The 21,729-nt window shown below is 65.5% G+C and overlaps 1 protein-coding gene across 7 annotated transcripts in view; it reads left to right on the forward strand.

Moving 5' to 3' along the window:
* Positions 1–15,659, forward strand: part of F8 (coagulation factor VIII) — a 92,824-nt gene extending 77,165 nt beyond the window's left edge. For 4 of the 7 annotated variants that reach the window (XM_075941246.2, XM_075941252.2, XM_075941250.2 and 1 more), the window contains 12 exons: positions 645–810; positions 2,203–2,415; positions 2,950–3,178; positions 3,340–3,522; positions 4,269–4,385; positions 6,136–6,207; positions 6,838–6,923; positions 11,554–11,709; positions 12,187–12,331; positions 13,051–13,199; positions 13,753–13,929; positions 15,133–15,659. In XM_075941246.2, the coding sequence (XP_075797361.2) occupies positions 645–810; positions 2,203–2,415; positions 2,950–3,178; positions 3,340–3,522; positions 4,269–4,385; positions 6,136–6,207; positions 6,838–6,923; positions 11,554–11,709; positions 12,187–12,331; positions 13,051–13,199; positions 13,753–13,929; positions 15,133–15,288 (1,849 nt within the window). In that variant the 3' untranslated portion in view covers positions 15,289–15,659. Of the gene's footprint in view, positions 1–644; positions 811–2,006; positions 2,416–2,949; positions 3,179–3,339; positions 3,523–4,268; positions 4,386–6,135; positions 6,208–6,837; positions 6,924–11,553; positions 11,710–12,186; positions 12,332–13,050; positions 13,200–13,752; positions 13,930–15,132 lie in introns of those variants that run through there. The other 3 variants (XM_075941247.2, XM_075941253.2, XM_075941254.2) reach the window with 3 other exon arrangements.
* Positions 15,660–21,729: the final 6,070 nt, after the last annotated feature.

A 21,729-nucleotide genomic window follows, 5' to 3' on the forward strand; every position in this document is an offset into this window, starting at 1 on the left:
GCCCGCTTTGCTGACGAGTCCAGGCCTCCCTCACTTGAGCCCACAGGTTCTGGCTGCAGCGCGCTCCCGGGGCTGGGCAGTGTCAGCTGCAGACGTCATCACGGGCTCCCCATGCACCTGGCCGTGCCGAGGGGGGAGCAGGGGGGTGGGGAGGAATGAGCCTCTCACTGGCCACACTGCGGGGGGCTGCCAGGGGGGCTTCCTCCGGGCAGTGCTGTGTGCGGGGTGGGCCCAACCCGTCCACTCAGAGGAGAGCCAGGGAACCCTCCGGGTGAAGACGGGCACTAACCGCTGGACCCTCGCGAGGCCGGAGCTGCCGCAAGTGCCTGGCTGGAGGTCAGCCCCGGGCGTCCGAGTGGGGCCAGGCCAGGAGAGCTGCCGCAGGGAGACGCTCTGTGCGGATACGACGTTTGCACCCACCTCTGAGCCGCCGGCAGGGCCCAGGCGTGTCCTGCACAGACCCCTCTGCCGCCAGCTCGGGCTTGCTTCCCGAGGGCCCGGCAGACCCTGTAGTGGCTAGGCCTGGCCTGCCTGAGCGGGTGTGTGGCTTGGGCAAGATGCCAACGGGAGGGGCATTAGACCACAGCATCCAGCGCCCTGCGCCCTCCACTCCACGAGCCTGGTGAGCTCCTCTTGTTCCTCAGGGGCCCCGGGCGGGGCTGGAGGAAGCCCGCCCAGCAGTTCAAGAAGGTGGTTTTCCGAGGGTACCTGGACAAGGATTTCACCCAGCCGCTGGCGCGCGGGGAGCTGGACGAGCACCTGGGGCTCCTGGGGCCCTACATCAGGGCGGAAGTGAATGACTTCGTCATGGTGAGTCCGAGGGAAGAGGCAAGTCCCCATCTCAAAAGGAGGGTGACGTTCCCCGTGGCCCTCTGCCACTCCAGGGGCTCTTCCTGCTGCCTCCTGGGCTGGGACCGTCGGCTCCAGAGGCCTGGCCTGCCCCGGAGGCTGCCAAGGCCTGGGGCTGAGAGCTGGCACATTCAGTGCACTGACAGGACAAGGGTCTTCTCTGGGGCGGGTGGGCGAGCTCCAGCCCTCGCTCTGGCTGGCCAGCACCTCGGTGCTGTGTGGAGATCAGCTGTGGAGCCGAGGTCAGGGCGCCCTCACTTAGGGTTACCAGACAGCTTCAAAAAAATACCGGACACACTTGATCTCAGATGGAGGGGGGAACCGGCCGGGAGGGGAGTGGGGCTGCAGGGCTGGCCAGGGAAAATCGGGGGGGGAGGACTGGCTGGGAGGGGGGCGGGGGGAGCAGGGCTGGCAGGGGGAGATCAGGAGGAGGAAGGGGGGAGAACCGGCCGGCGGGAAGCAAAGCTGGCCGGGAGAGGGTTGGGGGAGCAGGGCTGGCCAGGGGAGATTGGGGGGGAACTGGCCGGCGGGAAGCAAGGCTGGCCGGGAGAGGGTGGGGGGGAGCAGGGCTGGCCAGGGGAGATTGGGGGAGGAGGGGGGGGGAGGGCTGGCCGGGAGGGGGGTGGGAGGAGCAGGGCTGGCCAGAAGGGGGGTGGGAGGAGCAGGGCTGGGGGGGAAGGGCAGGGGGGTGGGGGGAGGGGCTGGCCGGGAGGAGGGTGGGGGGAGCAGGGCTGGCCGGGAGGGGGGTGGGAGGAGCAGGGCTGGCCGGGAGGAGGGTGGGGGGGAGCAGGGCTGGCCGGGAGGGGGGTGGGAGGGGGGTGGGGGGAGCAGGGCTGGCCAGAAGGGGGGTGGGAGGAGCAGGGCTGGCCGGGGAGGAGCGGGGGAGAGAATCGGCCGGCGGGGAGCAGGACTGACCCAGGCGCATGCAGATCCTGGGGCGCTGCCCGTCCTGCGCACGGTCCCGGCGAAGCACGAGGAGTCTGGCTCCGGGGATCCCCCCCCCCGCGTAGTCGGGTATCCCTGGCTGGTAGACGCACTCATGCAGTGTGAGCGTGTCTGCCAGCCAGGCAGTTCGTAACTACGTCCTGATGCTCCTCATAATGATAAAGGTGCCTAATTAGCACAGACCGGACATTTTATGTCTGGTATTTTCTCAGGTCGTTTCCCGGACAGAGCCCCCAAATACCGGACCGTGTGGTTCAGACCCGGCCACCCTGCCCTTGCTGCGCAGCGAGAGGACGGAGGCTGGGTCTGGCTGGGGCAGGGCCAGTGTCCCACCAGGGCGGGGCAGTGGGCAGGGCCCTGGCTCCCAGATTCCCCTTCTCTTTGCGTCTGCCCACCCCCCCGGTGCAGGTGAGCTTCAAGAACCTGGCTTCCCGGCCTTACTCCTTCCACTTCAACCTCCTGCCCGACCAAGATGGCCCGGGGGGCGACAGCAGGCCCAGCCAGCAGGCAGTGCCGCCCGGCGAGCTCCGCGAGTACTCCTGGAAGGTGCTGCCCCAGATGGCACCTGCTGACAATGAGTTTGACTGCAAGGCCTGGGCTTACTTCTCCAGCGTTAACCAGGTAGGTGGGAGCCTGGCAGGAGACACCGGGGCTCTCCGCTAGCCGTGCTCAGCCAGAATGCCAGCCCCTTGCCTCGGCCCCAGGGACTCTCCTGCGCAGGGTATCGCTGGGCCACGTGGGGCCATTGCCCGGAGCGTCTCAGGAGAGGCAGCTGGGGCTGGGCTGGGCCAGCAGCGGAGCTGGAGAGGGGAGCCAGTGAGTCACAGTTAGAACGAGCATCAAAGGGCTCCAGGTGTCCTAGAGGGAGGTTCCTGCGCTGGGTTTCCCCCACAGCGGTGCTGAGCTCCGCTCCATCGCTCGGCTTCCAGCTGTGAGTTGGGGGCGTTCAGAGCCAGCCCCCCCACCTGCCCATCTGAGGCCGCCCCTGCTCCTGGGGTCGTGGCTGGCCCTGAGGGGGAAGCTCACTGACAGGCACTAGGAGGGCTGGCTGGGGTGCAGCCCACGGTACCGGAGAGGCTCTGCGTGGCTCTGCCGGCACTGGGGATGGGTGGAGGTTCGGCGTGGCCCTCACACTCTGGCTGTGCCCCCTCCCAGGAGAAGGACCTGCACTCTGGCCTGGTCGGGCCGTTGCTTATCTGCCGCTCCAGCATCCTGAGCCCTGCCTTTGGGAGGCAGCTGGCCGTGCAGGAGTTCTCGCTGCTCTTCACAATCTTCGATGAGACCAAAAGCTGGTACCTCGCCGAGAACGTGCAGAGGAACTGCCCGCCCCTCTGCCGGACCCAGCTGCACGACCCTCATTTTAGACAGAGAAGCCGCTTTCCGGGTAAGAACACCAGCTCCTGCCCTGCCTGCCCCTAGCGCAGCGGGACCAGCTCCTGAATCCTCTTCCTTGCCCACCCACTGGGTGAGAGCAAGAGGACCTCAGCACTCCCCTGGGAACCTCTCACTGCCACAGCCCGGGCCACGCTCACTCTTCTCCCGCAGCTATCAACGGCTACATGCAGGACTCGCTGCCCGGGCTGGTGGTGGCTCAGCACCAGAGGGTGCGCTGGCACCTACTCAACATGGGCAGCACGGAGGACATCCACGCGGTCCATTTCCACGGGCAGCTCTTCTCTGTCAGGACGAACCACGAGTACCAAATGGGAGTCTACAACCTCTACCCCGGTACAAGCCGCCCGGGCGCTGGAGTGAGCCACTCTCCGGGAGGGGCCTGAGGCAGGAGCCAGCAGGCCAGCCGCCCCGCTCTGAGTAGTGCAGACTAGCACCAGCCCCCTTCGGGAGACACGAGCCTCAGCCTGGGAAACTGGCGGGAACCAGCCCCTGAGTGTGGGCCCAAGGGCCATTAGCTGCTGATGCCTTGTTCCGGTTTCCCAACACTTTGTGCAGCGAGCTCCATGTCAATGGCTAGGGCCCCAGAGCAGGAGTGTGGAAGTGCCTAAAAGGGGGGCACAGCACCCAAACCATGGCCCCTCCCCTGTGCTGCACCATGCCCTGGCCCTGCCCCCACTACCCTGCTACAAGCCCTGCCCCCGCACTCCCCTTTCCCTGTGAGCCCCAGCCCTCACACCACCTCTTCCCCCAGACCCTCCCCCCATTGCTCACCTTTGGGGCTGTGGCCCACTGGCCCTCCCCTTCCAGCCCCTGCTCCCAGGTGCGAGTCACAGGCTATGCAGATTTGCTTAATTATTATTACATAGCAAACTCAAGTGCATCGATTGGGCCACACTCATTCCCTGCCCTGGCTTTGGGCAGTTACTCCAGGGCCTGTGGGCCCAGGTGTCACTGGGAAGCTGCCTGGCACCCGGACCCCCGGCAGCACTTTACTCCCATGCAGCTGGCACCAGGGCGGGCGGAGCCGTGGCTGAAAGAACTAACCCTAACTCTGCCCCCCTCCCCTTCTTGTGAGCCAGGTGTCTTTGGGACGGTGGAAATGCGGCCCGCCCACCCGGGGATCTGGCGGGTGGAGAGCGAGGTTGGAGAGCACCAGCAGGCCGGAATGAGCGCCTTGTTCCTTGTGTATGACCCGAGTGAGTGGCTCGTCTTGCCCCCTGCCGAGAATTCCCTGTGAGCCAGCTGGGGAGAGACGCACCCGGGCGAGCCTGCTGGAGAGCAGGGCTCACGCTCCTCCGGCCACTTAGGCGCTTCTGAAAATGGGACCCTCGTGCCCCTCAGGGTGGCAGCGTTTCCCCCTCAGTCAGCTGTGGGCGACTGATCGCCTGCCCGAGCGAGCCTGCAGGAGGGACAGCAGGATAGGGGCCAGCCTGCAGTGAACTACATCCCCAGCCGGGGGGCGGGAGGAGCATGTGATTATGGGTGCAAAGCTGGAGGCCAGCGTAAACCACCCGTACAGATTTGCTCCCAGCAACTTGATTTTCAAACCCTAAGAAGCCATGGGCCACGTGTTCTGCTTAGAAGAAGCGCACGGGCTCTTGTCCAGGGGAAAAGGCAACACGCCATGTTAGTGAGAGTACAACATGAAAAGAGCAGAAATGTGAGTGCGCTTGTCACCGCAAACGCATGTGCCAGTCCAGCTGGCTCCCTGAACTGGGAAATACCCCTCTGTAGATAGGCAAACTGAGTCACGAAGAGCCACGCTTTGTCTGCGCTACGGGGATTTTCCGGGAGATATCCTGTTAAAAACTCTGCTGCGTCCAGGGAACGCGTCTGCTCTTCTGCTTTTTTTGCAGACGAGCAGGCACGCTCTTTCGGAAGCCCTGTCTTTCTCCTCCCACGAGGAAGAAGGGCTCTTCCAAAAGAGGAGGCTTTTCTGAAATTTGGCCAACTGTAGACGGACCAAATTTCGAAAAAGTCACTTCTGAAAAAACTATCGGGAAAAGGTATGCAAATTGCGGAGCACAGTTTGCGTCCCTTTTTCCGACGGTTCCTTGTAGTGCAGACATAGCCTCACAGGGGCTGGCATGTTCAGCCATGCTATGTACCATGTGAAGTGGTGCGAAACGTGGATTGGGAACTGCAGCCCAGTCTGTCCGCTCAAGTGCAAATCAGCTTCCACCTCATTCAAATCCTAGCTTTGCAACTGAAGGAAAGGGGCGGTTTGTTACACTTCGTAGATCATAGACTCCTTGGGCTAGGAGGGACCCTACGGCTCCTACCCAGCCCCTGCCAAGACACAGGCACTTGGTCTGACAAAGGAACGGTCCCTTTCCTTTCTTAAGGACGCATTGCATGTGTGCCCAAAAATCTTTGTTTGAAGACACATTAGAAAGCTGTGCAAGATCCACTGCCCCAGCCCTGCAGAGCACAAGGGGCAGCTCTCTGGTGTTTTAAAGTCCAGGTTGTCATGGAAATAAACATGCCCGTGCTCTGCAGATCAGCAAAGGACGTGAAGCCAGGGGGTGCTGCTGAGACCTGTATATGAAGATTTGTCTTTACAAGACACCCAGAGCCCAGCACCAGCAGCAATTCCAGGCCCAGGGTAGAACACCAGAGGGCCAGGCCCAGACAAGCTGCCTGGTGCTTGGGTTGTGCTGCCCACGCTGGCTGGTGCCCAGTGAGCTGCCAGCTGTGCTGCTGGCACGCCCTTCCCGCACAGCCAGAGCTCCCACATGCCCGCCTGGCTGCCTCCCGGGCGATTGGCCCTGCCCCCTGCGGTGCCCTCACTGGCGTCCAGAGGTCACCGGCCCTGGGGCGGCGCCCAGGCTTAGCGTACACGCTGTGCCGAGCCACACACGGGACTCGGTGTCCGGGACGAAAGCCTCGGGCGCCAAAGGGCAACACCAGCCCCATTCACCGTCTCTCCTCTTCCCTCGGCTGCAGAGTGTCAGATCCCGCTGGGCCTGGCCTCCGGGAACATCGCCGACTCTCAGATCACAGCGTCAGGCCAGTACGGTGAGTGCTGGGCTAGTGATGACCGGGGAAGGGCCAGGGCTCAGCCAACACGTGTGGGCCAGGCCTGACTCCTCCACCAGCCAGAGAGACAAGGCCTTTTCCTGGAGCGGCTCCTGCTCCCCGCCAGGTGCCCTCCTTCCACCCAGCTCCAGAACCCCTTCGCTGGCCCCTTTCCCGGGGCTTCTCACCTTTTCTGGGTTCCTGGAGCCCTGCACACGCTGCTGGGGATTTCACCTGCACCCTGGAGCGGAGCGGGCGATTGTCCAGCCAGGCCCAGAGGGCTCCACCGCGCACAGGGAGACGGGGCGTCTGCAGCAGGCAGGTGATCAGCACTTTGGGTGCAGGTCAGCTCTCCCTGCCTGCAGTGCCCAGCAACCCCTTCTGGCAGCCAGAGCAGCCCTCCCCTCCCCCAGCTCCCAGAGCGGCCCTGTCTGCGCCTGGGATGGGCCCCAGACAGCGCACGAGCCCCGGTCCCTGGGGGGCGGGTGGCCAGAGGGGAGCAGGGCTCTGTCTGCAACCGAGCCCACATCTGGGAGTGCCGAGCTCTCTGGCCCCTGCCCTTCCCACGCGGCTGCGGTCCCAGGTCTGGCAGGCAGCCCACGGGCACCTCCCTCGTGTGCTTCCCCGCAGAGCAATGGGCACCGCGGCTGGCCCGCTTGGACCAGTCGGGCTCCGTCAACGCCTGGAGCACAGACGGCGGCAACTCCTGGATCCAGGTCGGTGTCGCTAACGCGGCCGCCCCTTGGCCTGCACGTTGGCCGCAGAGAGGCAGTGAGCAGAGCGCTCGGGGAACCCCCTCTGCGTCTGCGCCCCGCGTCCCCGGTGCCCCCGCCCCGCCGCCAGGCTGGGATCTATCACCCCCGAACCTTCCTACCTACCTACACCCCCTCGCACTCCCCATGCACCCCTCCAGACCCTACGCACGCACCCCCCTCCAGACCCTACGCATGCACCCCCCTCCAGACCCTACACACGCACCCCCTCCAGACCCTACGCACGCACCCCCCTCCAGACCCTACACACGCACCCCCTCCAGACCCTACGCACGCACCCCCCTTAGACCCTACGCACGCACCCCCCTCCAGACCCTACGCACGCACCCCCCTTAGACCCTACGCACGCACCCCCCTCCAGACCCTACGCACGCACCCCCCTTAGATCCTACGCACGCACCCCCCTCCAGACCCTACGCACGCACCCCCCTTAGACCCTACGCACGCACCCCCTCCAAACCCTACGCACGCACCCCCCTTAGACCCTACGCACGCACCCCCTCCAGACCCTACGCACGCACCCCCTCCAAACCCTACTCATGCACCCCCTTCCAGACCCTACGCACGCACCTCCCTTAGACCCTACGCACACACCCCCTCCAAACCCTACACATACACCCCCCTCCAAACCCTACGTACGCACCCCCCAACACCCTACACATACACCCCCCTCCAGACCCTACGCACGCACCCCCCTCCAGACCCTACGCACGCACCCCCCTTAGGCCCTACGCACGCACCCCCCTCCAGACCCTACGCACGCACCCCCCTCCAGACCCTACGCACACACCCCCTCCAAACCCTACGCACGCACCCCCTCCAAACCCTACGCACGCACCCCCCTTAGACCCTACGCACACACCCCCCTCCAGACCCTACGCACGCACCCCCCTCCAAACCCTACGCACACACCCCCTCCAAACCCTACACATACACCCCCCTCCAAACCCTACGCACGCACCCCCCCACACCCTACACACACACCCCCTCCAAACCCTACGCACGCACCCCCCTCCAGACCCTACGCATGCACCCCCCTCCAGACCCTACGCACGCACCCCCCTCCAGACCCTACGCACGCACCCCCTCCAAACCCTACGCACACACCCCCTCCAAACCCTACGCACGCACCCCCCTCCAGACCCTACGCACGCACCCCCTCCACACCCTACACATACACCCCCCCCCCACACCCTACGCACGCACCCCCCTCCAGACCCTACGCACGCACCCCCCTCCAGACCCTACGCATGCACCCCCCTCCAGACCCTACGCACGCACCCCCCTCCAAACTCTACGCACGCACCCCCCTTAGACCCTACGCACGCACCCCCCTCCAGACCCTACGCACGCACCCCCCTCCAAACTCTACGCACGCACCCCCTCCAGACCCTACGCACACACCCCCCTCAGACTCTACGCACGCACCCCCCTCCAAACTCTACGCACGCACCCCCTCCAAACTCTACGCACGCACCCCCCTCCAGACTCTACGCACGCACCCCCCTCCAGACCCTACGCACGCACCCCCCTCCAAACTCTACGCACGCACCCCCCTCCAAACCCTACGCACACACCCCCTCCAAACCCTACACATACACCCCCCTCCAAACCCTACTCATGCACCCCCCCACACCCTACACATACACCCCCCTCCAAACCCTACGTACGCACCCCCCCACACCCTACACATACACCCCCCTCCAAATCCTACGTACGCACCCCCCTCCAGACCCTACGCACGCACCCCCCTCCAGACCCTACGTACGCACCCCCTTAGACCCTACGCACGCACCCCCTCCAGACCCTACGCACGCACCCCCTCCAGACCCTACGCACGCACCCCCTCCAAACCCTACGCACGCACCCCCCTTAGACCCTACGCACACACGCACCCCCTCCAGACCCTACGCACGCACCCCCTCCAAACCCTACGCACGCACCCCCCTTAGACCCTACGCACGCACCCCCTCCAAACCCTACGCACACACCCCCTCCAAACCCTACGCACGCACCCCCCTTAGACCCTACGCACGCACCCCCCCACACCCTAGACACGCACCCCCCTCCAGACCCTACGCACGCACCCCCCTTAGGCCCTACGCACGCACCCCCCTCCAGACCCTACGCACGCACCCCCCTCCAGACCCTACGCACACACCCCCTCCAAACCCTACGCACGCACCCCCTCCAGACCCTACGCACGCACCCCCCTTAGACCCTACGCACGCACCCCCCTCCAGACCCTACGCACGCACCCCCCTCCAGACCCTACGCACACACCCCCTCCAAACCCTACACATACACCCCCCCCACACCCTACGCACGCACCCCCCCTCCAGACCCTACGCATGCACCCCCCTCCAGACCCTACGCACGCACCCCCCTCCAGACCCTACGCATGCACCCCCCTCCAGACCCTACGCACGCACCCCCCTCCAGACCCTACGCACGCACCCCCCTCCAAACCCTACGCACGCACCCCCCTCCAAACCCTACGCACGCACCCCCCTCCAGACCCTACGCACACACCCCCTCCAAACCCTACACATACACCCCCCCCCACACCCTACGCACGCACCCCCCTCCAGACCCTACGCACGCACCCCCCTCCAGACCCTACGCATGCACCCCCCTCCAGACCCTACGCACGCACCCCCCTCCAGACCCTACGCACGCACCCCCCTTAGACCCTACGCACGCACCCCCCTCCAGACCCTACGCACGCACCCCCCTCCAGACCCTACGCACGCACCCCCTCCAGACCCTACGCACGCACCCCCTCCAGACCCTACGCACGCACCCCCCTCCAAACCCTACGCACGCACCCCCCTCCAGACCCTACGCACGCACCCCCTCCAGACCCTACGCACGCACCCCCCTCCAGACCCTACGCACGCACCCCCCTCCAGACCCTACGCACGCACCCCCCTCCAAACCCTACGCACACACCCCCTCCAAACCCCCCTACACATACACCCCCCTCCAAACCCTACTCATGCACCCCCCCAGACCCTACGCACGCACCCCCCTCCAAACCCTACGCACGCACCCCCCCAGACCCTACGCACGCACCCCCCTCCAGACCCTACGCACGCACCCCCCTCCAGACCCTACGCACGCACCCCCCTCCAGACCCTACGCACGCACCCCCCTTAGACCCTACGCACGCACCCCCTCCAAACCCTACACACACACCCCCTCCAAACCCTACGCACGCACCCCCTCCAAACCCTACGCACGCACCCCCCTTAGACCCTACGCACGCACCCCCCTCCAGACCCTACACACGCACCCCCTCCAAACCCTACGCACGCACCCCCCTCCAGACCCTACGCACGCACCCCCCTCCAAACCCTACGCACACACCCCTCCAAACCCTACGCACGCACCCCCCTTAGACCCTACGCACGCACCCCCCCACACCCTAGACACGCACCCCCCTCCAGACCCTACACACGCACCCTCTGCAAACCCTAGACACGCACACACGTTTCCCCCAGGGCTACCCTCCCCTTTCCCCCTTCTGCCGGGCTCTGTGCTCCCCCCAGACTGTGCGGCTCTGGAGCAGCCTGCGAGCCCCAGTGGGATGCGCTGTGGGCGCTGGGAGTAGCAGCCGGTCCCGGTGCCGCAGGAAGGGCCCCTGGTGCAGACACCCCTCGCTGCACCTTGGCTCTGGCATCGCCCGGCCCTCTGGGGGAGCCGCCAGTGTCCGGCTCCCTCTGCTGGAGAGAAGAGGAAGATTTCACGATTCCCTTTGGAGAGAGGTGCCCGTTAATGACCAGAACAGGCGCGCTGCCCCCCTGTGCATTCAAGGGGGGCGCTCTGCCCCCTGCAGGCCCATGCACTGTAACACTGCCACCCCGCTCCAGCTGCTGTGTGCGGACGCCAGGCCTAAGGCCAGGGGCGGGGCAGTCCCCCAGCCGGAACAAGTCTCAGCCAGCCTGGCTCTGGTCAGCCCCGATTCACATACGCCCCAGACCAGCCCACACTTGTAAACAGGAGCCTAGGCACTGCCCAGCCAGACGTGGCCCATGGTCCCATTTGCTCCAGTGTTGTCAGCAGTGGCCAGTACCAACTGCTTCAGAGGAAGTACAGATCCCCCACCGGACAGCTATGGAATAACCTAGCCAGGAGGGAGCCCCTATCAGCTGCGGGTTCACTGTGCCCTGCAGTCGGAAAGTTGATGTCCTTTTTACGGCTTTATCTAATAAAACTTTGGGCATTCGTCTTCTTAACATAAATGTCAAATCCTTTTATCCATCTTGCGATACGCTTGGACCAGTGGCAAGGAGTTCCAAAGGTTAACAATCTATGTTTGAGACCCCAGCCTTTCCTTTTCCCGGGGTTCAGTTCATCCCGTCTCAGTTGCATGGAATGCCCAAAGCTCTGCTGGGACACCGAAGGGGAGTTTACACCACAGAAGTCACCGCCATGTTCAGATCATTGGAACAAGGCAAATAACCCTGTGATGTGCCAGCATAGAAGGAAGCTCCTGCCCGACCCCAAGCCTGTGCAGGAAGCACTGTCACTGGCGATCCCCTACAGGACTTGACTCTGCCTCCCCTCGCAGGTGGATCTGCTGCGTCCCACCATCCTTCACGGCATAAAGACCCAGGGGGCCCGGCAAAAGCTCTCCAGCCTCTACATCTCCCAGTTTGTCATCTTCTATGGCCTTGATGGCAAGTGGTGGAAGAGCTACAAGGGAAATGCCACCAGCTCCCAGATGGTAAGTAATGGAGAGAACACAGATCTGCCTGGAACTGACTGATGGGCCAAGCATCCGGTCTGCGGCAGTGGCCAGAACCCTCCAGCTCTTATAAATCTCTACTGCTATCCCAGGGTAAAGAACTTCCCCAGCAGGTGGTAAGTTTTCGCCTAAGGTGGTAAGTTCATTTCTCTAGTAATTGCACCCTAGTTCATCCCATGGCAGATGTTTTTATCCAGATAGGTGTCTGATCATTTGGAAACCTACTCTTCAGTGACATCATGTGGCAGGGAGTTCCGCTGGCTCTTTTTGAGTTGTATGGAATAGGATTTCTTCGTATCCACGTGAACAGTGTTTATATTCATTTCTCCGAGCCCTGTTCCTGGTTAATAGGTGCCAAACTGGAGGGACCTTCTCGCCACTCAGCAATCTGTAGACCGCTGTCCTCTTCCTTCTGCGGGCACTGGAGTAACAGGCCCATCTCCTCCCTCCCTGCAGGTGTTCTTTGGGAATGTGGATGCAACGGGAGTGCAAGATAATCACTTCAACCCGCCAATCATCGCTCGGTATATCCGCCTGCACCCCACGCACTACAGCATCCGGACCACGCTGCGCATGGAGCTCATTGGCTGTGATCTGAACAGTAAGTCCCTCCGTGTGGCCCTGGCTCCTCCGCTGTGGCCTCTAGCTCCCCTGAGGCGCTGAACTCGGCTCCCGCCGATTTCTGCCCGAGCTGAGGGTGCTCCGGGCCTGCAGGGTCGGACCACACTGGAGCTGGCTCCGGGCATCCCGGGAGGAAGGGGCGTGATGTGCTCGAAAGCCGCCTTGCCGACGGAGGGCTCTAGGGGTTCTGGGAGGCCAGTGGAGCCAGCACTCGGGGGGTGTTGGCCGCGGGGAGCACGTCCAGCCTCAGCTCTGCTGGGGGCCCTGTTTGCTCAGCTGCCCTATTCAGGCCAGGGGAGCCCGGGAGCGGGTGGAGTCCCCCTCTCACGCTCACTGGCTCAGCGGCGGAGGGAGCGCTGTGCCGGGTACTCCAAGCAGTGCTGAGGGCTGCCGGGGGCTGGCTGCCCTGGCCCCACCCTTTCCACCTGAGTGCAGAGCCGGGCCCGTCCCCCACCTTGCCCAGAGGCCCCTGGGAGCCACGCTGGATAGGGACGGGCCACTCGAGCTGCGCTGGGGATTGGGCCAATCTGGAGACGTGGGTGCTGGGCTGGCAGGGGCTAGCTGTAGCCAGATAGAAGGCGCGTGCGCGGCAGGACTGTGACCTGCTCCGGCTAGAACAGGTTGGCCAGTGGGCCACCAAATGTGAGTAATGGGCAAGGAGAAGGCCCCTTGGTTCCTAGCGCTTCCCCTCTCTTCCAGGCTGCTCCATGCCCTTAGGAATGGAGAACAAAGGCATCTCCAACCAGCAGATCTCTGCCTCCTCCCACAGCACGACTGTGTTCTCCAGCTGGGCTCCCTCGCAGGCCCGACTGAACCTGCAGGAGAGGACGAACGCCTGGAGGCCAAAGGTACCCCAGGGCCAGCCTCCCCAGGGAGTCCCTGTGGGAAAGGGCAGAGGAGCAGTGGGTCGGCTGTAGCTGCTGCAGGCCCCGCCCACAACACAAGGAAAGTGTGACTGTGACGCCCCCAACACGCCGCACTGAGTTGTGCCTTTTGCACAGCACGTGCGTATCACGCTGGGCAGGTGCATCTGCACCCATCATGCTCCCTGCCACGGGGCCCCGAGCACGGTGGGGAAATCAAATGAACTGCCCCCAGTGCTCGGCAGAGCACCCGAAGCAGGCACTTTGGGATGGTCAGCCTGGTGCCGCCGGTGCTCTCGGGTCCTCCCTTGGGTCCAGGAGCATGCGTCAGTCTAGCAGGCGACACCTGGTAGTTTGGCGCCAGCCGGGTGCAGACAGGTACCAGCTCCGCTCAGGCTTTGTCCTCACTGCCTGGGGCTGAGGACACTGCGAGCAGCAGGAGGGAGGTGGTGGCTCTGGCATGGGAGGAGAGGGGAGCGTTCGCGCTGTCTGGTGGCCGTTCCCAAAGGGGACAGGTGGCTGGTGTGTCGTTCCCCAGGTGGACAGCCCCACGGAGTGGCTGCAGGTGGACTTTGAGAAGATCATGAGGGTCACTGGAATTGTAACCCAGGGTGCCAAAGCCATCTTCAGTCCCATGTTCGTGAAGGAGTTTGCCGTCTCCAGCAGCCAGGATGGCTCGCACTGGACTCTGGTCCTGCAGGACGGCAAGGAAAAGGTGAAGGGAGCCTGGCTGGTGCCTAGGAGGTCCGGGAAAGCCCAGCCGATCACAGACACTGGCACTTCCGGCTCATGCTTGGGGGGGCTGGCAACTGACAGCAGTTCCAGGGGGTTGGCATGGCTAGCGCCAGGCCACCTGGCAGCGATGTGCGACCGGCCAGTGCTTGCTTGCCTTGCAGGGAGGAGCAGCTGGGGCTCAGGGTCAGGTCTGTTCTCATGCAATCCCCCAGAGTCCTGTTCCCGGGGCTGTCTGGGCCACTCGCTCGTTCCCAGAACAGCAGCCACTGCAGTGTTTTCTGGGGAGGTGTGGCCCCGCCTGGCTGGCAGAGGTGAAAGAGGCCCGGATAGGCGCTCCGGTGAGACCCAGCCACCGGGCCGGGCTCTCTCCTCCAGAGTGTTGCAGGCTGGGGCTGGGCCCTGCGCTTTGGGGAGACGCAGGGCTGGGGTGGTGCAGGGCCTCACAGCAATGCAGTCAGCCCTGCTCTGCTCCATCCAGCCCCCTCTTCAGGGGCACGTGGGCCTGGGCTGTGCAACAGGCCCTTCTCTGCACCACTCCGCTACAGCTGCCTCGCCAGCTCCAGGTGGCGCTCGGGAGAGGAAGGGCAGGGGCTGGGGAGAAGGGGCAGAAAGGGGCAGGTGCCCAGCCCCCCGGGATGGCCTTGCCTGCCCTCAGCTTTTGTGTCAGATGTGATCCGTCTGCTCTCTTCCTACACCCAGGTGTTAAACAGCGCCCGGCGCCCTGTCTGCCCGCGCTGGGGGCTGGAGCAGAGCGCGGAGAAAGCCTAGTGGAGCAATTCGCTGCCTGCTCCTAACCCAGGGCAGAGCTGGTTCCTCTAGTTTATTCTCCAGACCCTTGTGCTGTTCATCTTCCAAGGTCCCAAGTGATGAAGTTTCTGTCCCTTCTCTTGGGGCTCTCTAGTGCGGGCCGCTAGCCCCTGCTGCTCGAATCCCCTCCTGCCCTTATCTTCCCTCGCCTGCAGCCCCCGGAATAATTCCCCTCCTTCAGACCCAGGGAGCGCCTCCCGTAGCATTGTCCTGCCCCCGACGGGTAGCCAGGGGGCAGCTTCCTCCCTCGGGTAATCCACTGACGGCCCAGGCTGGGGCGGGGGCGGGGACGAGACTCTGAATCTTTCCGAGGGGCAGAGAGCGGCCCGGCCATGGCAGAGCAGAGAAGGTGCCAACCGTTGCTTCCTCCCACCAGGTCTTCCAGGGCAACCAAGATCATCTCAGCACCGTGGTGAACACCCTGGACCCGCCACTCTTTGCCCGGTATCTGAGGATACGCCCCCGCCGGTGGCATCACCACATCGCCCTGAGGACGGAGTTCCTAGGCTGCGAGGCCCAGCAAACATACTGAGGGGCCGCTGGCTTTGGGGCCAGGACCTCGCTTTGGCAGGATGCTGAACCGTCGCCCGCCTGACAGCCCCAAAGGGGAAGATCTTCCCCAGCCCGGAGGAAGAGCCACACTCGGTGCAGGCCTGCGCAGAACAGCACCATTGACCTCAGCGCACTGGCAGGGAGTGTGGCACAGAGCATCTCAAGCTTGAAAGGCCTGCAGGCTGCTGCTTCCCGCCTCTGGCGCCTCTGCTGTGCCGTGTAGTGGGCACAGAACAGCACCGTTAAACCGTCGTTTCCCAGCACACGTCAGCCAGCCCTGCCTCCTCCCCGGGCTCAGCCAGCCTTGAACCGGGCCCCGAGGCAGCAAGAATAGCAGCTAATAATTAATTAGCCACTGAGTCTGCCTCCTTATTCTTCAGAAACTCTCAGGAACTGGCCCGGGCCCCAGCCTGAAGGATGGAGGGTGCGGCCCGGAGAGATAAGGCTGTGGCCCAGGAGCCACGTTTCGCAATCAGCGGGGTTCTGCACCCCTGGCTGGGCTGGGCTGGCTCAGCAGGGTGCCTGCAGGCCGTGCCGCCTGGCTCCGGGCTGGGGACTCTTCCCACGTGCCCTTTGGCTTCCCTTCCTGTGCTTAGCCAATAGCGAGCCGGCACTTTCAGGCCCGCTGCCACATTCCACCCTCAGCAAGGTGCTTGCTCATTCCCAGGAGTAACCCCCCTTCTCCGGGCTTGGCTTCCGCCCGTGGGCCTCTGCCCTGGGTGCTGGTCGCCAGAGTGCAGCCCAGCAGGCCGTCGGATTGTCCCAGACGCCCCCTCCCACTCCGCGGACCTGGCCAGCAGGCCGTCGGATTGTCCCAGACGCCCCCTCCCACCCCGCGGACCTGGCCAGCAGGCCGTCGGATTGTCCCAGACGCCCCCTCCCACCCCGCAGACCTGGCCAGCAGGCCGTCGGATTGTCCCAGACGCCCCCTCCCACTCCGCGGACCTGGCCAGCAGGCCGTCGGATTGTCCCAGACGCCCCCTCCCACCCCGCGGACCTGGCCAGCAGGCCGTCGGATTGTCCCAGACGCCCCCTCCCACCCCGCGGACCTGGCCAGCAGGCCGTCGGATTGTCCCAGACGCCCCCTCCCACCCCGCGGACCTGGCCAGCAGGCCTGCGGAGGTTCCCGCTCCGTTGGTAAGGCCATCTGGCCGCTTCCCACTGAGCCCGCCCTGACGCTGGGGGAGTCGGCCGGGAGCTGGTTGGGCTGTTCAGGGTCTCTGGGAGGCTCCCCCCAAGCGTCCGACAGACCGGGCCAGGGCTCCTTTCAACCGAGAACGGGGAGGGAGGTTGCTCTCAGAGCTCTGCTGTGTGAACCATGTTGCCGCTACCCCGGGCAGCAGCAAACTCTAGTCCCCCACCGACTCGGAGGGGAAATCCTGGAGCAGAGGGGTCCTGCCTTGGGCGGGGGCTGGACTTGACCTCCTGAGGTCTCGTCCAGCCCTGGGATTCTCTGAGATGGCTTCATGGCTCTTTGGCTGAATGATGGAGGGCCTGTATCTTTTCATAGAGGGCTGATTGAGAGCTGGACAGTGCGCACTTCTGCTCCGCGCCAAGGGACATGCCAGGCACCCGTGGGGGGGGGGGGGGGGGGGTTGATTGAAAATTGTCTTTGCAGTTTTTTAGATTTTTGTTGAAAACCTTAAGACTGGAGGGAGAAGCGAACTCACAGAATGGAAATAAGTGCATCTCCCTGGCAAAAGCAGACGTTCATTTGGGGGAAAATACCCCGAGAGCCTAACGGGACCCTCCCCACTGCAGTACCACCCAGCTATGGTGCCAGGGTCTGCCGCACTGCGGACAGTCAGAGCGTGAGTTGGCAGAGGGCAGAGGCTGCAGGGAAACAACAGTCAGGGACCTGAGGGTACGTCTACACTAGCCCCCTAGTTCGAACGAGGGTGGTAACGTAGGCAACCGGAGCGGCAAATGAAGCCCAGGATTTGAATTTCCCAGGCTTCATTTGCAACATGCCAGGTGCCGCTTCCTATTCCGAACTACCGTTACTCCTCATGAAACGGAATAGGAAGCCTAGTCGGAACTACCCAGTCCGTGCCGCGTGTAGCCGCGTGTAGCCGCGTGTAGCTGCGTGTAGCCGCGGGCACGGAGTCCGCACTAGCGGACATTTAAAAATGGCGGCGCCCGGCAAGATGCAAATGAAGCCTGGGAAATTCAAATCCCGGGCTTCATTTGCAACTCCGGTTGCCTACATTAACCACCCTAGTTCGAACTAGTGTAGACAGACCCCTAGGGAGTGATGCTGAGGCCTTGGGGAGGGAAGGGGTCCCTGTCTCTCAGAAAGTGGGAAAGGTGGAGAGCCCCTGGCCTCCCCTACACCAGCCCAGGGATTCCGGGAGGCGGGTGATGTTCAAGAGCTAATCTTCCATGGGAAAGGCAAACGACTGTGCGGGAGGGCATGCTGGGGTCAGAGCACAGGGAGCAGGGTGGAGGGCAGGGATGTAAAATCCCAGTGAATCAGTTAACCGACCAGTGGGATCTCACTGCTCCAGCCCCACAGCCCACGGGACTCCTGCTCCCAGCCCTCATGCTAGGACTGGGAGCGGGGCTGGCGCCCGGCTCCCTCCGACACAGCTCTCTCGGGCGGTTGTGAGGGGGCTGGCGCCCGGCTCCCTCCGACACAGCTCTCTCGGGCGGTTGTGAGGGGGCTGGCGCCTGGCTCCCTCCGACACAGCTCTCTCGGGCGGTTGTGAGGGGGGCTGGCGCCCGGCTCCCTCCGACACAGCTCTCTCGGGCGGTTGTGAGGGGGGCTGGCGCCCGGCTCCCTCCGACACAGCTCTCTCGGGCGGTTGTGAGGGGGGCTGGCGCCCGGCTCCCTCCGACACAGCTCTCTCGGGCGGTTGTGAGGGGGCTGGCGCCCGGCTCCCTCCGACACAGCTCTCTCGGGCGGTTGTGAGGGGGGCTGGCGCCCGGCTCCCTCCGACACAGCTCTCTCGGGCGGTTGTGAGGGGGGCTGGCGCCCGGCTCCCTCCGACACAGCTCTCTCGGGCGGTTGTGAGGGGGCTGGCGCCCGGCTCCCTCCGACACAGCTCTCTCGGGCGGTTGTGAGGGGGGCTGGTGCCCGGCTCCCTCCGACACAGCTCTCTCGGGCGGTTGTGAGGGGGGCTGGCGCCTGGCTCCCTCCGACACAGCTCTCTCAGGCGGTTGTGAGGGGGCTGGCGCCCGGCTCTCACCGACACAGCTCTCTCGGGCGGTTGTGAGGGGGCTGGCGCCTGGCTCTCACCGACACAGCTCTCTCGGGCGGTTGTGAGGGGGCTGGTGCCCGGCTCCCTCCGACACAGCTCTCTCGGGCGGTTGTGAGGGGGCTGGCGCCTGGCTCCCTCCGACACAGCTCTCTCGGGCGGTTGTGAGGGGGGCTGGCGCCCGGCTCCCTCCGACACAGCTCTCTCGGGCGGTTGTGAGGGGGCTGGCGCCCGGCTCCCTCCGACACAGCTCTCTCGGGCGGTTGTGAGGGGGCTGGCGCCTGGCTCCCTCCGACACAGCTCTCTCGGGCGGTTGTGAGGGGGCTGGCGCCCGGCTCCCTCCGACACAGCTCTCTCGGGCGGTTGTGAGGGGGCTGGTGCCCGGCTCCCTCCGACACAGCTCTCTCGGGCGGTTGTGAGGGGGCTGGCGCCTGGCTCCCTCCGACACAGCTCTCTCGGGCGGTTGTGAGGGGGGCTGGCGCCCGGCTCCCGCCGACACAGCTCTCTCGGGCGGTTGTGAGGGGGGCTGGCGCCCGGCTCCCGCCGACACAGCTCTCTCGGGCGGTTGTGAGGGGGCTGGCGCCCGGCTCCCGCCGACACAGCTCTCTCGGGCGGTTGTGAGGGGGGCTGACGCCCGGCTCCCTCCGACACAGCTCTCTCGGGCGGTTGTGAGGGGGGCTGGCGCCCGGCTCCCTCCGACACAGCTCTCTCGGGCGGTTGTGAGGGGGCTGGCGCCCGGCTCCCGCCGACACAGCTCTCTCGGGCGGTTGTGAGGGGGCTGGCGCCCGGCTCCCGCCGACACAGCTCTCTCGGGCGGTTGTGAGGGGGGCTGGCGCCCGGCTCCCTCCGACACAGCTCTCTCGGGCGGTTGTGAGGGGGCTGGCGCCCGGCTCCCTCCGACACAGCTCTCTTGGGCGGTTGTGAGGGGGCTGGCGCCCGGCTCTCTCCGACACAGCTCTCTCGGGCGGTTGTGAGGGGGGCTGGCGCCCGGCTCCCTCCGACACAGCTCTCTCGGGCGGTTGTGAGGGGGGCTGGCGCCTGGCTCCCTCCGACACAGCTCTCTCGGGCGGTTGTGAGGGGGCTGGCGCCCGGCTCTCACCGACACAGCTCTCTCGGGCGGTTGTGAGGGGGCTGGCGCCCGGCTCCCGCCGACACAGCTCTCTCGGGCGGTTGTGAGGGGGGCTGGCGCCCGGCTCCCTCCGACACAGCTCTCTCGGGCAGTTGTGAGGGGGGCTGGCGCCCGGCTCCCTCCGACACAGCTCTCTCGGGCAGTTGTGAGGGGGGCTGGCGCCCGGCTCCCGCCGACACAGCTCTCTCGGGCGGTTGTGAGGGGGCTGGCGCCCGGCTCCCGCCGACAGAGCTCTCTTGGGCGGTTGTGAGGGGGCTGGCGCCTGGCTCCCTCCGACACAGCTCTCTCGGGCGGTTGTGAGGGGGCTGGCGCCTGGCTCCCTCCGACACAGCTCTCTCGGGCGGTTGTGAGGGGGCTGGCGCCCGGCTCCCTCCGACACAGCTCTCTCGGGCGGTTGTGAGGGGGCTGGCGCCCGGCTCCCTCCGACACAGCTCTCTCGGGCGGTTGTGAGGGGGCTGGCGCCCGGCTCCCGCCGACACAGCTCTCTCGGGCGGTTGTGAGGGGGGCTGGCGCCCGGCTCTCACCGACACAGCTCTCTCGGGCGGTTGTGAGGGGGGCTGGCGCCCGGCTCTCACCGACACAGCTCTCTCGGGCGGTTGTGAGGGGGGGCTGGCGCCCGGCTCCCGCCGACAGAGCTCTCTCGGGCGGTTGTGAGGGGGCTGGCGCCCAGCTCCCGCCGACACAGCTCTCTCGGGCGGTTGTGAGGGGGCTGGCGCCCGGCTCCCGCCGACACAGCTCTCTCGGGCGGTTGTGAGGGGGGCTGGCGCCCGGCTCCCGCCGACACAGCTCTCTCGGGCGGTTGTGAGGGGGCTGGCGCCCGGCTCCCTCCGACACAGCTCTCTCGGGCGGTTGTGAGGGGGCTGGCGCCTGGCTCTCACCGACACAGCTCTCTCGGGCGGTTGTGAGGGGGGCTGGCGCCTGGCTCCCGCCGACACAGCTCTCTCGGGCGGTTGTGAGGGGGGCTGGCGCCCGGCTCCCTCCGACACAGCTCTCTCGGGCGGTTGTGAGGGGGCTGGCGCCCGGCTCTCACCGACACAGCTCTCTCGGGCGGTTGTGAGGGGGGCTGGCGCCCGGCTCCCTCCGACACAGCTCTCTCGGGCGGTTGTGAGGGGGGCTGGCGCCCGGCTCTCACCGACACAGCTCTCTCGGGCGGTTGTGAGGGGGCTGGCGCCTGGCTCTCACCGACACAGCTCTCTCGGGCGGTTGTGAGGGGGGCTGGCGCCCGGCTCCCTCCGACACAGCTCTCTCGGGCGGTTGTGAGGCGCCCCAGCCCTGCCAGGGAATGGCTCGCAGCCAGATAGGAGAAGACTGGTTCCCTGGCTCTTGCCTCATGCCCGGGAGAGGGGTGCAGCTTTCAGTGCTGCAGGCTCTTGCAGCTCCAGCTCTCCTGGGCGTCTCCCGGGGTCTCCACAGCCATAACAGCCCGTCTGGTTGGGTGACACCCCGGTGCGCTGTGTTCCTCCCTGTCACAGGCCCACGCCTGGCTCTCATGAGCCTCTCAGATGCTTGGCTGGGGGCTGGTCCTTAACCCCTCTGGATTGGGGCTGGGCCGGGGTTCAGATCCCTGCCCGTAGCTGGCTCCTGAAGCGAGAGCTCCCCGTCTAACCAAGGCGGGTGCGGGGAAGGGCCGAGGGGTGATGTCATAGAGCAGCAGGTTCCACATGGCAGCTTTGGAAGCCAGCGTGGAGGCTGCCAAGATCCGCCCTGCGTGTCCTCGGGGCTGGCGCTCTGCCGCCGTCTGGACTTGTCCCCCGGCGCTCGGCCGCCCTGGCAGTGAGTACCTGGCAACTGGCCCTGGACAGAAATCGTTTTGTGAACCTGGCGCCCGTTGGGCTCCGTCCTCGCGCTGGGATGTGGCCCAGGTAAAGGAGGGGAAGTGGCCTTGACGCCCTGGCTCGCAGGTCGCTCCGTGCGCATGCCCAGGGTGGGACGGGCGTCCCTGGGACTGGAAGAGCAGCTCTTTGCTGGGCGGCGCAGTGAGATCCCGAGATGCTGCTGCCAGCCAGGACGGCCAGGCCCTTGGAGACAAGCAACAGGAAGCCTGATGCGGGTCGGCCCCTACCTGCCCTGGGTGACAAGGCCTGCCCCCTGGTGC

Source organism: Pelodiscus sinensis, chromosome 13, assembly GCF_052426305.1.
Source record: "Pelodiscus sinensis isolate ZL-2025 chromosome 13, ASM5242630v1, whole genome shotgun sequence".
NCBI lineage: Eukaryota > Metazoa > Chordata > Testudines > Trionychidae > Pelodiscus > Pelodiscus sinensis.